General features: G+C 41.9%; 1 protein-coding gene across 2 annotated transcripts; it reads left to right on the top strand.

The window, feature by feature from the left end:
• Positions 1-6560: 6560 nt before the first annotated feature.
• On the top strand, positions 6561-14400 carry SLC35D3 (solute carrier family 35 member D3). Of its 2 annotated transcripts, XM_039322601.1 has the most exons (3): positions 6561-7004; positions 7162-8061; positions 13339-14400. In XM_039322601.1, the coding sequence occupies exons 2-3, from the start codon at positions 7626-7628 to the stop codon at positions 14163-14165; spliced, it is 1263 nt and encodes a 420-aa protein (XP_039178535.1). In that variant the 5' UTR covers positions 6561-7004; positions 7162-7625; the 3' UTR covers positions 14166-14400. The 2 variants fall into 2 exon arrangements, with proteins under 2 accessions (XP_039178535.1, XP_039178529.1); XM_039322595.1 differs by having other exon boundaries at positions 6561-8061.
• The last annotated feature ends 1046 nt before the right edge of the window (positions 14401-15446 follow it).

Genomic DNA, 15446 nt, shown 5'->3' with positions numbered 1-15446 from the left:
CATCTCCTTGATCAGAAATGAAGAAAAAGTCCAGGATTCCAAATGTGTAGCCTACTGGTGAGTTGACATCTGTGCCAATTGTAACTAGTAGACTACTAGTTAGAATAGTAGAATAATCACAACATTTTCAGAACTCTGACTTTCCTTAACAAACTCTATTTTTTTTTTCCTCTCAACCAGTATTGTATACACTAGCATCAATTTGGTACATAGTTTCATCTGCAGCTTATATCTTTTATGCTGCTCATTAGCCACTTTGAATAAAGTTAATGGGAAATTATCTGGACAACCAGTTTGTCTGGAATAGCATTAAGTAGAGTTGAGTAGAGCTGAGATTCTATGCCTGTCCAGATAGTAGCATTGATCAGCAAGACCTTATTTTCAGAGCTCTAACACTGGGACAAGATTTTTCACCATATGACGGCAGCTTGTTACTCAGTTTCTGCAAATCACAGAGAGAGCTTGCTGTTTTAAATACTTATATACATTTTTAAAGAGCTTGCTGTTTTAAATACTTATATACATTTTTAAATCTGAGTGCTTATGATTGATAAACTTTCATCCCTAGGAATAAATTTCAACAAATATTAACTGCTGTAGAGACTTGTACTTTCCTTGCTTTATTCGACTTTTAGTTTTGATTGATTATTTGCCATCAGTTGGTGTCAACTCTTAGCAACTATGTTGACCTTCACATCTTAGGTGACCCTGATGAAATTATATATTCTGATATATACTTCTATCTTTCTTTGCTTGACCCTTTCAGCAATGCTCCTTTGCCCCAATGGCACATCATATTGAGGGGTGAGCCTTAGTTTCCATATGCGTTTTCAAATAATCATGTGTTTGTAGACTTGGTTTAACTGCTGATTCATTTTTTGACCTACAAGCGTCCAACACATTTTGTTTATAATTATCATAAAAGATAGATAAAATATAAGTATTTCTAGAAACAAAATTCTGCAAATAATTAATATGCTTGTAAGGATTAAAAAGGCACAATTTTCTTAAAAAATAGATTCAGATCTCTAACATAAAAATCTGATTACTATGTATAAATTTTATGTAATAAATGCTTTTGTGTTTTAAAAAAGATTGCAGGAGACTGAAGCATCACAAACCCTTGTAAATTTTTTCACCCAAGAAATTGCATAGAGAAATAAAACTATTGCCTGTAGCTATTATAATGCTCAAAGTAATAAATACACTACTTTGAAAATACAACTACCTATTTCCAGTATTAATACCACTTCCTTTTATCTTTTTCTCACGGACATTGTATAAACAAGATATTAGAGAAAATAGATTTAATGAAATTACTGGAAAAACAAAAACCCTATAGACCAGGGGTGTCAAACTGCCAGCCCGCAGACTGGTTGCATCATGCAGAGGCCGCGTCCACCCCAGCTCTGGCAATGCAAAACAAATTGCGATTCGTCGCAACACGTCACGTGACGTGGTGAGTTTGACACCCGTGCTATAGACTAAGTGACTTAATCACTTTAACAAATAATTTTTAAAAATTATACTACCAACATCTTGCAACATAATTTCACCAGCACCAGATACAGTAAATCAACTTTTAATTCTTCAAGCATCATTCTTTTTTCTTTTTTAATGCAGCTTTTAAGGTTTCACTGCAGTATCTTCAGATCTTTCAGTAGCATTCAAAAATAGCATTTTAAGTCAACCCTGTAACCCTATAATCTTATTTCCTATTTTCCTCACTGCATGCCATGAAAATCTGAAATTTATATGGAACTATTCTGAATGTTTATCACAGTATGATTTTTTTTAATTATTGTGAACACAGACTGACATTACGGTTCCCACAGGATTAATTCATTTACCTCTTAGGTTGGAGTACTAACAACGAGATTTCACCATTATGAACAGTCACTGAACAATCTATAAGATCAAAGGTATAGCATCTTGGTCTCCTAAATAAACAATCCACGATCCAGTTAATTCCATATTTCAAGCTCCCTTCAGGGGATTAATGTTGGTTCGTAGTGCACTAGAATATATTTGCTCAACTATTTGTTGGTAAGACTTAATGCCCATGTTGACTTGATTTCTTCCAGGATGTTACTGCCTGCTGATCCTATCATTTCCCTAACCTGCTGCCATCCAGTTATTATAGGATTACCACTCAGGCAGGCAACCAAGCAAGTACATTTAGAATGTGTATTTCCTGACTTTCCTCCAGGGAGATCAAGAGGGTTATATGATTCTCTCCCCCACTCATCCCCCCCCTTTTTAGTTTAAGCTTAGTCATTATGTGGGAATTTAAACTGACTTGCTTGTGCATTTAGTGAAATCTCAGCAGTGCTTATAAGTTAATATCAAGCTCTAAATTCCCTCTAATTCCTTCTATTAGCTAATCACTGCTTTTTTGATTAATTTTCACAGAAAATTCACCATCCTCAGCTCTACTTTTAAGTACATTGTAATGACTTGGGTAAAGAAATCACTGTTAAAGTGCCTTGCTTTGTGGGGGGGGGGGGAATACAAAGATATTCCACCTATTTCACACACAATCCATATCTTTCATACCAAAGCAGCATTCGCTAAATGCCTTCATTCAGGGAAGGAGTGAAATAGGAAGAACCCTGCTTGTATGTAGATAGCTTTACACTGTATGTGCTGAAAGATGTAGTGCTGACAAAACCTCCTCCCTTTATTTTCTTTATACCTTTTTATGGATAGATTTCATTTTTTTTTTTTTTGACCTCTGCATATCTATTCAGTAGAGGGCTGTTTTGAAAATGAAATGAGTCAAGCCTGGAGACGTGTCGTATCCATCCCTCTCTTCTGTTATCTGATAGTAAAAACTCTTTAATGCAGGTGCTATTTTCTCTACATTTGGTTTTCTCTTAGGAATGCAAATTATTTGCCCAGAAATTTTTCTATTTCTGATCTGTGGGTCGCACGAAGAAGGGAGAGGGAAATCCCCCCCCCAAAAAAAACCCCAGCATCTGAGTAGCACAGAATACAGATTGGAGAGATGATAAAATTGGGCCCCGTAAAAGGGCAAGGCTGGCAGGCTGATTGATTAGAATCACTAGACTGTAATAGGCTGTTGCAGGTCTAACTCTTAAGAATGAGAGGGGGAAAAAAAAGAATTGCAAAGGAACAATGGTGGGAAATGACTGGCAATCTATAATGGTCTATGGCCATTATAAATGATTGACTGATTGACAATGGCAATCCTTGTCTCACATTTTGTCAGCATTGCTTTAAAAGAATGATCTTTTCTTACAACCCCAATAAAGATCTTTAATGCATGTATGACTTTTATTGAATCAGTTCTAAAGTAGTGGAGGAATATACAGTAGGCTTTTTTGACCACCATGCCCTCTGTGTTTAATTTTCTTTCTTTCAAGATCACCATAAAATTGAAATTTCAGAATAAAAAAAGATTAGCAGACCTTTCATTTGGTTCCTTAATGCATTTTAATGGCAACAATTTTGCTACCATCATAGGGTCCTGTTTTCATTCAAGATGTTATCTCCTTTTTGCTGTGTACGCCTTCACTTCATAATTTGCAACATTACTATAAAATCTGACATAATCGTGATATCCAGAAAATGCTGTAGGTATTTCTCTCAAACTAGGCAAAATAAATGGGAACAAATAATCCCCCCAAAAGGTATAGCTAATAAGATTTAGAAATTCATTTAAAATAAAACAGTGGAAAAACAATTTGAGTTTAAAAATCCAGTAAACATATCAGAATCCTTCCTTTTGGAGGAAAATGGGATTAAAAAGGAACTTGAGCAAGTTGAGGCCATATCATTTTAATGTATTTATTTATTTAGCTAATTAACTTAAAGGGACAATTGAAGCAAACAGCAATGACAAGAAATGAAGTTCTAGATCTTATGATAAATTACCATTGTCAAATCCCCATGGATTCTATCCAAGGATTCTCAGCTTGAATGTGTAATTGCTATAGGCACACACTTAATTGCTTTGCTGTTTACAAGGAATGATAGTCCATTGTTTGAGAAATGCTGGTTTGTGACGTTTACTTCTGCCCTTAGAGCCACCTTTTGCAGAACCTCTGCTGTACCTTCTAATTGAAATTAGGCCATTATCCTGCTCTCCTGCTATGTATTTTCTGGCTGCTGAGACAGAAGCTGGATCAACACAGAGAGTCAGCCAAACTATGCAAAAAGGTAAGAAATAGGGTTGGCAATGAGACAGTATCCTGGTACATCACTCTGAGGGCAGCAGGTATAGAGCAGGCAAGAAACCAGGTTACTTAGGCATGAAAGCCAACTGGATGAACTTGGGCCAGTTATCCTCTCTTAGCCCAACCCACCTCACAGGATTGTTGTGGAGAAAATAGGAGGAAGGAGGAGTGTTAGGCATACTTGCACCACCCAAAGTTTTTTGTAAAAAAAATATTAATGGTGGGATAAAAACAAAATGAAAAATAAAGCAAGCTATATAGAACCTAGGATGCTCTCTGTCACCAACCATCCTTTGGACACACATGCAAAACAAACACTCTCTTGCCATTTTTTCTAAGAATGTCTCCAGGATATAATAGCCAAGCAGCATTATTAAACATTGAGTTTATCTTTTATTTTTTTTTAAAAAAAAAAAGTCTTCAAAAATCATGTACAGCATGGAAATTGGTTGGTTATACAAGTATATTGGTATCGATGTTCTTTTATGAGTTCTTTAGATTGTCACCTGTGTTAATTTAGATCAGAGTTTCTCAGCCTCAGGAACCTTTTAAGATATGTGGACTTCGACACTAGAGGATAACTAGCCAGCATGCTAGTTGAGGAATTCTGGGAGTTGAAGTCCACACATCCTAAGGTTGCTGTGTTTGAGAAATACTGATTTTGATGAACACGAACCTTTCCCCCTTCCTTCCACTGTCATTCTATTCTCCACACCTACTTCTAAATTCTTAAATAGGCAAATAATGAAGTAAAATGGACCAATGGGGGGGGGGAGGGGGAGGAATAGTCCATATAGTTTCACACCTTAGGTGTTAAGTGTAGCCTCTGGACCACCAGAAGGAAATGCAGTTTGATTCGTCAACTGTTTCTAATTTTATTGTGGAAAAAGACAATATGTTTTGTGTGTCTGTATGTGTAATCCCATCTAAGTCTGCCCTGAATACTCACTCTGGCTCTTCCCACTGTCCTTACACCTATCCATCTCTTGGGCAGGGATGTGCAACCAATACCTTGCCTAATGCTCTCTGCAAGAAAGCAATCCAAGAGCTTTATAGCAAGAGAGACCTGCTCCTGCCTGCTGCCGAGGAGGCATTGTGAGACAGCACAAAACAGACCAGAGAATGTCAGAAGGGGGTGGGAAAATGGGTCTCAGAATAGAACAGCATTTTGGACTCTGCCCAGCCCACTGCTGGTGTCCAAAAGTCCTTTCATCAATAAATCTGTACGGATTACCCCTACTGATTCTTCCCCCAAAACTGCTGCTTTGATCAACTGTCTCCCTGATTTTCAAGTCTTCGGAGGTGACTGGCCTTTGCTGTCAAAGAAAACAGGACCATAAGGATGTGGGGGAAAAAAGAGCTCCTCTATCACGACGAAGGCCTCTAGTTCAATCAGAGACAACCTCCGTAGCCCTTCCAAGACCAGTTCGTAGGCAAGAAGAAGGGACTGTTGCCATATGCCTAATTCAGGGGTAAGCAGCCTTGGCTCTTTTATGACTCGTGGACTTCAACTCCCAGAATTCCTGAGCCAGCCATGCTGAAGAGAAAGGGAGAGGTTTCCATGCTGAGCCATGTTGGCTCAGGAATTCTGGGAGTTGAAGTCCACGAGTCATAAAAGAGCCAAGGTTGCCTACCCCTGACCTAATTCAATTGCGAGCTTCCCCGCAAGGAAGCCCAAGTTGGCATGCTGGAAGCACAAGGCTAGGCTTGCCAGACTAACCTCTGATCTCCTGATCTGTTTGTGCAGCCAACCCCCCCCCCCCGCGCAGTACCCGGGGAAACAGGCGAAAGATCGGATTGCGCGTTGCCCACGAGAAAGGTCTCCTCGGGCTCCAGACCGTTGGCGAGGAATTGCGCTTGCAACAGTTAGACGCGTTGCAAAAGCGCAGGATTTCTTCTGAAGCCCCGAGGAAGAGCTTCGCCGCCTAAGCCCTTAGCCACGCATTCGACTTCTAGATCCATTCCACGTCGGCCCGCGAGTTCCTCCTTCCAGAACAGCTGGCTTTGGCCTGTTTTGGCTGGGCCCCTTGGGTCAAGGCAGCGGGTTCATGCCCAAAGCCATCTCTTAGGCGGCTGGTGGAACTGTGTCTCCATTTCTGTGGGGATGGGGCCTGGGCCTGGGGTGCTCCATGTGGCTTGGCCAACCTTTCCCAACTTCCTAGACGTTCCTAACCTCCCAGTATGGCTCCTGAAGGAAGGCTATTTCTAGCCATGTAAGTTATATCTGACTCCGGAGCGCGCCTGTCTGTGATTCGCTTCCTTTTACTATTGGAACACGGCCGTTTCCCATCACTTCAGGGCAACTCATCTTTGCTCGCTCCCTTTGCAGCCGTTTCTTCCTTTTTTCGCCTCTTCCTTTCCCTCCTTCCCCACTTTTAAGTGGGAAGTTATTTCGAAGAGTAGTTTGGAAAGAGAGAAGGGGGAAAAAAAAAAAAGAGAAAATATCCTGCAGGCATAAAAGCACCGTTAAGATTTCCTTCTCGCGCGCTTTGGGTAACTTCCTCGGTCGTGTTTGGCCCGCGCCTAATCCGGTTACTTCCCCTGAAAGGGTTAACTCTCCCCGCTACTTTCGAAGCACCTGTTTCTTTAGCTTGCAGAAAACCGGCCAGACTCGGCTGGATCAATATTTGCATTTCCGTATAGGAAAACACTAACCCTAATCCATTTAATAAGGACGGTTGGCGATTCCATTAGCAAATTGTGCGCGGAAAAGCATCAACTATGAACGGGTTTCCCAGCTCGGTTTTCGCTTTGTTCGCAACCGTTTGCCTGTGCGCGGGTTCCTGCGATGGAGGGCGAACGCGGGTGAGTGGTTTTGTTCCGACGAGACAGGCAAAGCAACCGACGAGTTTGTGCATTTAAAAAAAAAAAAAAAAATTAACACGTGGAGAGAGAGGAGGTCACCCCACCCTGGGACCTTTTAATCCAGCTCCACTCCTCCTCTCCTTGCTTTTTCTTCCAGGAACAAAGCAAGACCCATGATTCATAACAGCCAGAACAATCTCAGCGGGTCAAATGGGAAACGTGGCCAATAACGCTCTTCCGATTGTCCCCATTTCATTAAGGTAATGGGAAGCGCCGGGGCACCCAGCCCCCCCTCTGCGTCAGCAACAGCAGCTGGGGGATCTGGTAGGCTGCCGGTGGCCGAAGCTGCGGAGACATTTCCCAGCGGATCCTGCCCCCCCCCCCGCCGCCCACCACGATTGATCACCGAGCGTCCCCCTTCCGCTGCTGCCTCTCCGCCGACACGCGCTGCGCTCGGGGTTGCCGGCAAAGTTGTCTCTTGCTCCTTTCCGGCGGCTGCTTAGGCTCGGAGCCCCCTCGCACCCCGGCGCGCCTGCCAGCCCGGAGAGGATCGAGGCTCCTTCCCGTGCCCGGCAGAGGCGGGAGCAGGGCGCCGACGGCAGGAGCCGCTGTGTGGGCAGCATGCAGCTGTGCCGGGGCCGCGCGTTGGGCATCTCCGTGGCGGTGGCGCACGGGGTTTTCTCCGGCTCGCTCAACATCCTGCTGAAGTTTCTCCTCAACCGCTACCACTTCACCTTCCTGACGGTGCTGCAGTGCCTGACCAGCTCCACGGCGGCGCTCAGCCTGGAGGTGCTGCGGCGGCGGGGCGCCCTGGAAATGCCGCCCTTCAGCTTCAGCCTGGGGCGCGCCTTCGCGGGGGCCACGGTCCTCTCCACGCTGCAGTCCAGCCTCACCCTCTGGTCCCTGCGCGGGCTCAGCCTGCCCATGTATGTGGTCTTCAAGCGCTGCCTGCCCCTCGTCACCCTCCTCATCGGCGTCCTGGTGCTCAAGAACGGCGTCCCCTCCCTCGGGGTGTCGGTGGCCGTCCTGATCACCACCTGCGGGGCTGCTCTGGCAGGTGAGTCCGAGCCACAGGAAGAGGCTCCACGCGGCTCCTCCTTGCCCCAGGAATCTCGCAAGTCCTGCTCAGTTCCCGTCTGCCCTGCCTCCTTCCCCTCCCTGTTGCCCCTCCATAACCCCCCTTCCTGTCATTCTTTTCATACTTGCTCCCACCCCAAACTTTGGCATGCACACCTCACCTTCCATCTCATCTCTCTCAGCTCCACTAGCACCCCCACCCTGCGCTCCAATTCCCTCTTGGGTCTTCATTTGCCTTCCCTTTCCCCTGCTCCCACCAGTCATGTCCTGCTCCTTCCAGGTTTCCTTGGTTTATTATTCCGCTCCTAGGGGACTCTAAACCTACCACCTCCTAGTTGTTGTGTTCAACCAGAAATACTCTTCTTTCCCCATCCCATTCATTTTTCCAGACTGTCTTCTCGTAGTTCCCCATCTTTGCATCCTGGTGTCCTTTCTTGTGTGTTGTTTTAAATTCTTTTCCAGTCCTGTCAGGATATGTGCTCTTTACACTACATGTTTTAGTCCAGTGGTTCTCAACCTGTGGGTCGGGACCCCATTTGGGGTCGAACAACCATTTCACGGGGGTCGCCAAACAACGCAGTCCGCCATTTTTTCCCCCTTTTCCTTAGCTGTGCTACTCCCTTTTATTCTATTGGCTTTTGAAAGCCAATAGAATAGACTCTCTTGAATAGAGTCTAATTCTATTGGCTTTCAAAAGCCAATAGGAATTGTCCAGGCTGTCTGCCCTGCTGAGCCCGCCAAAAGTCCCATTCTGCAAACAGTGCTGCACCAGTTGAGTAGTCATCGATTTACGACTGGTTGTGGGTCGCGGCATTAAAAAGGTTGAGAACCACTGTTTTAGTCCTTTTTCTCACCTAATTCCACCCCCCCCCACACACACATAGACACCTTACAGCCTCCGTTCTACACATTCTAAGGCTTTGACTAGTACTTTGGGATGTGAAAAGCAAACCATTGAAGTCCTAATCTTTGCTTTGCCCCATCATGCTTTCTCCCAGGCGACATACAATTAACAGAGTCTTTTTTTTGTCTCCCCCATATTCTGCTGACCAGACTTCAGGTCTTCTGATACCTGCCATTTCCTAAGTATTGCACTACACATTAGAAGGCACAAATTTATATGTTTGGAACCAAATGCGAGGGGCAGGTATTCAGGCAATTCAGTTACTGGCTCCTGGCAAATATAGATGCTTAATATAAACAGCTGTGTGCACAAACCTAAAAGTAAAGTACCTTCCCTCCTTCTATAGCCTTAAATGTATCCTGGCTGAAAATGCAATAATGCACTGTGTGAAGCTGTCCCATTTCTAACCTTAGTTTGGCTGTGCTAGTTTCTGTCTTTGATTCTACCCCAGCTCACAGCACACTTCCTCTGTCTTCCAATAATTAAAGTTTATGGGGTTCTCATGTGCTTTTTCTCCCATGATAAATGCTCATTGACCCTTCGGCTTATGAAGGCTGAAGCAGTCACATGTTTTCCCCACCCCTGTGCACTAACAGGTATCTTTATCAACAAACAAAAAATGTATACAGGTGGGTATAACAACTTTTAATTCATAACAAAATATACTTTTCCATATTTCCCACACATAACAGTAGCAGTTATGGACTATAGTGATTCTTATCCTTCATGGATATTATTTTTGTTCAGAGGAGCTGATACTTGAAGTGGTCCAGCTGGTTTTTTTTCCCCAATTCTGCTTTTTCCCTTTTCCAGCCTCCTGTTAGCTGCCTAACTTCTTCTGTCACATACAAGCTCTTGCCAAAGGTGCAAAGAAACTTGTGAAAAGCTGCATCATGGATCTCCTGGGCAGTCCCATTGCTTCTATAATCTATAATTAAAGTCTATTATCATCACCTTAATAGAAGGGGGGCAGGGAGGAAGGAAGGAAGGAAGGAAGGAAGTAATAATAATAATAATAATAATAATAATAATAATAATAATGACAAAAAAGTCTGGATAGTGAACGTGGCAGCGCCTGGAGACAGCAGAATAGATGAGAAAGAACCGGAGAAGATAACAAAATACAAAGACTTACAAATAAAAATAGAAAGACGGTGGCAAAAGCAAGCAAGGGTAATACCAATAGTCATAGGCACCTTGGGTGCAATCCCAAAACAACTGGAGCACCACTTAAACACCATTGGCATTGACAAATTCGCCATTAGTCAATTGCAAAAGGCGGCCTTACTTGGAACTGCTTCCATCCTGCGACGATATCTGTAATACCATCAAACATCCACATCTGCCTATCCCAGGTCCTTGGTAAGGACTCGATAGGTAGACAAAAATGCCACATCCAGTCTGAACATCTGGCTGACTGTGCGATGATCAATAATAATAATAATAATAACGATGATGATGATGATGATGTTGGAAGGGACGTTGGAGGTCATCTAGTCCAACCCCCTGCTCAGGCAGGAAACCCTATACCATTTCAGACAAATGGTTGTCCAGTCTCTTCTTAAAAACTTCCAGTGTTGGAGCATTCACCACTTCTGGAGGCAGGTTGTTCCACTGGCTAATTGTTCTAACTGAATGTATTCTAACTGTTCAGTTATATTCTAACTGAATGTAACTAATTGTTCTAACTCAGCGTTTCTCAACGTTTGTGTGACGGCGACCCCGTCACACGAATGTGCTGCGCATGCGCAGCGCTGCGCGCATGCGCGGCAGCGCCCCCTGAGGGGGGAAAATGGCAGATCGCATTGTTTGGCGACCCACATAAAATGGTCGATCGACCCCAAATGGGGTCGCGACCCATAGGTTGAGAACCGCTGTTCTAACTAATTTCTCCTTAGTTCTAGGTTGCTTCTCTCCTTGGCTAGTTTCCATCCGTTGCTTCTTGTCCTGCGTTCAGGCGCTTTGGAGAATAGCTTGACTCCCTCTTCTAGTAATTGCATTACCAGAGTTTCTGGTGTGCTTTTGTAGTGAGGGGGGTGAGGGATTGAGACATACAGTAATGTTAAAATCTTGGTTTGATGGCCCATTGCTTTTAGGTAGACATAAAAAATATTCTGAGTTGAATATAAATGAATAAAATGTTCATGCAGTTCTAAGTGACATTCTCTTGTGATTATTATCATTATTAAAAGAGGGTTCATATTTATTTTCTACTGGGGATACAAGATTTTTGCTTGTGATACAAGGTCTTTGTAAATATTAAGGTTGAGTCTACATGCTCTCAGTGGCATTGTTTTCACAACTGTTCTAAAAGAATGTTATTATTTTAATGTATTTATATATTTTTTAAAAAATCAGAAAAGGAAAGAAACAAAAGAGACATTTTCATTTTTGAAGCTCTTTTTATGCTTAGGGTTGTTTTTTTTTTTTTTGGTATGTGTTATCTATGGATATGCCGCTATGCTTCCATAGAAATATCCAGCAATGAGAACTATTTGAAATAGCTCTCCGGGTACAATTGTGAACATCTTTTTGTATTACTGAGATTATCCATGCTGTCTTTTTATATATATATTTTTTCCATACAGCAATAGCAAAAATGTCCTGATTTTGCCTCTAACTTTGATTCTGTCTCTCTAGTTTGATAATTCTACCAAATAAAGAGAGTGGAACCTTGCCACTTCAAGAAAATTCTGCTCATTCTTATGCTTTAATTCTTAATTACAGTCATAGGAACATAATAGCCATGTTGGATCAGATCAAAGAGCCAATCTGGTCCAAAATTCTGTTTCCATAGTAGCCAACCAGCTGCTTCTGGGGCCATCACAAATAGGACATGTGGCCAATAGTCCCCTCTTGTTATTTCTTAGCAGCTGGTATTCAGAAATGCTGCCTCTGATACGAAAAGCATTTTATAGTAATTATGACTATAGCTATCTTAGTTATTCTATAGTTAGTTTGGATTGATTTTAAGCAGCTTTTTAAAAACACCGCTCCCCCTTACTGAATTTTTCTATTGTTTTTAATATTTAATATTAAAGCAATGGTGTTTGATTAGTTTTGGATTTGAATTATTATTGTTATTATTGACTGAGAACAACAGAGAAAATTGTATGTCTAATACCCCCAAAAAGAGAGAGAATCATCTTTACATCTTATGGTAGTTTAACTTTGGAAAGTTGATGAAAATCTCCCCTTTATCTGACCTTAATTTCCCAGTACTTTCTTCTGTTGGATAACAGCACCAGAGAGAGAAAAAATCATCCTTATTGTGCAGACACTCCTAAGTTGAATTTTCCTGCAAATCATTGGAACAATAAAATTAATTAAAGACCCTATGTTAATTAAAGATGATCTTAAGCAATACTTGTGAAATTTGTACAGATAAGCTTTGCCTGATTCTGGGCTTCCAACAATACTTTAAGAATATTATCCCCAAAAGTTGGACTAAGGCAGGGTTCTTCAAACTTGGCCTTTTTATGACTTGTGAACTTCAACTCCCAGAATTCCTCAGCCAGGCATGCTGGCTAAGGAATTCTGGGAGCTGAAGCCCACAAGTCATAAAAGGGCCAAGTTTGAAGACCTCTGGACTAAGGTAAAATGCAACAAAATTAATACCCACAATACTAACCCTTATCCAGGCAGTCGCTGCTGTGCCTCCATCTAACATTCTTAAACCATACATAGTTTACCACTCAAAATAAATCCTAATTGTTATTAGCTCTGCAAGATTAAATTATCTGTCTAAGAATGGACTCAGCTTCAAAATCTGGTTTCTATAATTGATGATGGTGCTCATCTATTCGTTTTTTGAGTTTGAACCAGTCTAGTGCTGATAGGTGTGTAAGAGAGTTGTTCATTTTGGATTCTCTTTACTCATGCTGTGCCTTATTTCAGGTTATCAGTAGATGATGAATGGTTGTCAGTAAGTAGAATTAGATTAGGTGGTTTTGTTATCCTATAGATCTTTTTAACAAACATTTCCATTATCACTGGTCTTTGCAGTGTCTACATTGACTAAGAATGTTTGGAACTGTAATCACCAAAAGAAAGTTTTACTGCCTTTCCTGAAACTAGATAAATAAATCAGTCCAGGAATGTAAGGCTTCCCTTATCAGATTTGTTCAAAACTTTCCTAGTTCAACTTTTTTTCCAACATTGGCCAGATACGATTATTTACAAGCAATTCCCAAGTAAATTGATGATAGCTCTTCTTAGCAGTTTATTCCATGTATCCTAAAATGCTTGTCGCCAATACATAGCCCATCTTCTGTTGATGTAGTTCATATAACAGTGACAACGTATATTTCAAGGGTATGTAAATTGTCTCTCTCTTTCTTTCAAAATTGGCAGGTGCTGGTGATCTGACTGGTGATCCCATTGGGTATGTGACTGGAGTTCTGGCTGTGTTGGTACATGCAGGATATTTGGTTGTGATTCAAAAGATGAGTTCAGATAGTGACTACGGGCCTCTGACAGCCCAGTATGCCATTGCGGTTTCAGCCACACCTTTTCTCATCTTATTCACCTTTGTCAGCATGGAAGCTATCAATATCTGGTCATTCCCAGGATGGAAAGATCCCCTCATGACATTCATCTTTTTTGCCTGTGTCTTATTGGGCTGTGCTATGAATTTTACAACCCTTCATTGCACTTACATTAACTCAGCTGTCACCACTAGTTTTGTTGGCGTTGTGAAGAGCATTGCAACCATCACGGTTGGTATGGTAGCATTCAATGATGTGGAGCCAACGAAGCTGTTTATAGCAGGCGTGGTGGTGAACACGGTAGGATCCATCACGTATTGTGTGGTGAAGTTTATTGAGACAAGAAAACAGAGTAATTATGAAGATCTGGAAGAGGAACTTAGAGAAGAAGAGAAGAAAGACTGTGATGGAGGCCAACCACCCTTTTCAATGGAGGAGATGCCCAAGGAGGCAGAATCTGCAGATCCAATAATAAAGGAGTCAGCAGATGAAAAAAAACAGCATAGCACAGAAGAGACGGGCAGCACTGGAGAAGAAGGAAATGCTGCTGCTGTTCCAATAGATGGTAGTACTGAAGAACTTAACAGAAACTCACTAAAGAATGCCTATCTTGGAATATGGAGGTTAATTAGGGGAGCCAATTATGCAAAGAAAGATTATCTAGTAGAAAATGAAGAGTTACCAAGTCCTTGAAGAATAATTCTGTAATTCTAATCAAGAATCAGTGTCTTTTATTCCTTGTGGTGGGAATATGGATCAACAAATGCGTTCATACATTCATAAAAAAAAAGCTTAATGGTTTAATGGAGAAATGTTACCTCATTCTAATGAAACAAAAGCACCAGGTTCATGCTTAGATTCATTGAATTTTCATTTTTCAGGGTACATACCGTATATGCCAGCGTACAAGGTGACCCAGCGTATAAGACAACCCCCGTCTTTGGCGCCGAGTCGCATTCCTAGAACGTCGTCTTATACGCCGGAAACTACCAGTATTTCCGGCATATAAGACGACTCGGCATATAAGACGACCCCCGTCTTTGGCGCCGATTTTAACGCTTGCGGAAGTCGCCTTATACGCCGGCATATATGGTACCTTTGATTTCAGATCAGGACCAATAAAGCAGACATCTTATATTGGAAATCCTAGTTTTATATCCATAGAAGTCAGCTGTATAAGATTTACAGGTCCCTCCATGAATGCTTCTGGAAGCCTTAATATAATTGTTCGAAAATGTTTAATGCCATAAACAAAAGCTAAAGTTATTGTTTCTATTTAGTGCAAAAGAAGAAAATACTAGGTTTCATGTGATCTGTAAGTTAAACAAGTGGGAAATGGGGAAAAAAATAACTGCCAGACTGGATAGATGTACATATTATTGAGGATTGGTGGGCTACCTTTACCACAAATGAACGGAAGTCAAATCATAAGATTCTGCTGAAAATTCTATACCATCCATTTTAAATTCTACCTCTCTAAAATTGGTTGAATATTTGTGAATATAAACATACATAAAGAAGCATATTTATTACCACACAGTGTATAGACCAGTGGTTCTCAACCTTTTTAATGCTGCGACCCCCAAATGGTCGTAAGTCGAGGATTACTCAACTGGTGCAGCACTGTTTGCAGAATGGGACTTTTGGTGGGCTCAGCAGGGCAGAGACAGCTTGGACAATTCCTATTGGCTTTTGAAAGCCAATAGAATTAGACTCTATTCAAGAGAATCTATTCGGCTTTCAAAAGCCAATAGAATAAAAGGGAGTAGCACAGCTAAGGAAAAGGGGAAAAAATGGTGGTTCGACCCCAAATGGGGTCCCGACCTACAGGTTGAGAACCACTGGTATAGACTGAGGTACAGTGCTTCTGAACTTGGAGATTGCATCTAGAGGTGTCCTGCTAAATGTATGTAATGCCTTTTAGATCAGGGTTTTTCAACCTTTTCACCAATTGTACCACTTTTAGGATATGGC

This window comes from Crotalus tigris, unplaced genomic scaffold (genome assembly GCF_016545835.1).
Source record: "Crotalus tigris isolate CLP2741 ecotype Arizona unplaced genomic scaffold, ASM1654583v1 scf7180000017611.44802233496:7321179, whole genome shotgun sequence".
NCBI lineage: Eukaryota > Metazoa > Chordata > Lepidosauria > Squamata > Viperidae > Crotalus > Crotalus tigris.
Note: the sequence above shows the minus strand (reverse complement) of the source record. Positions and strands in the feature narration are given on the sequence as shown.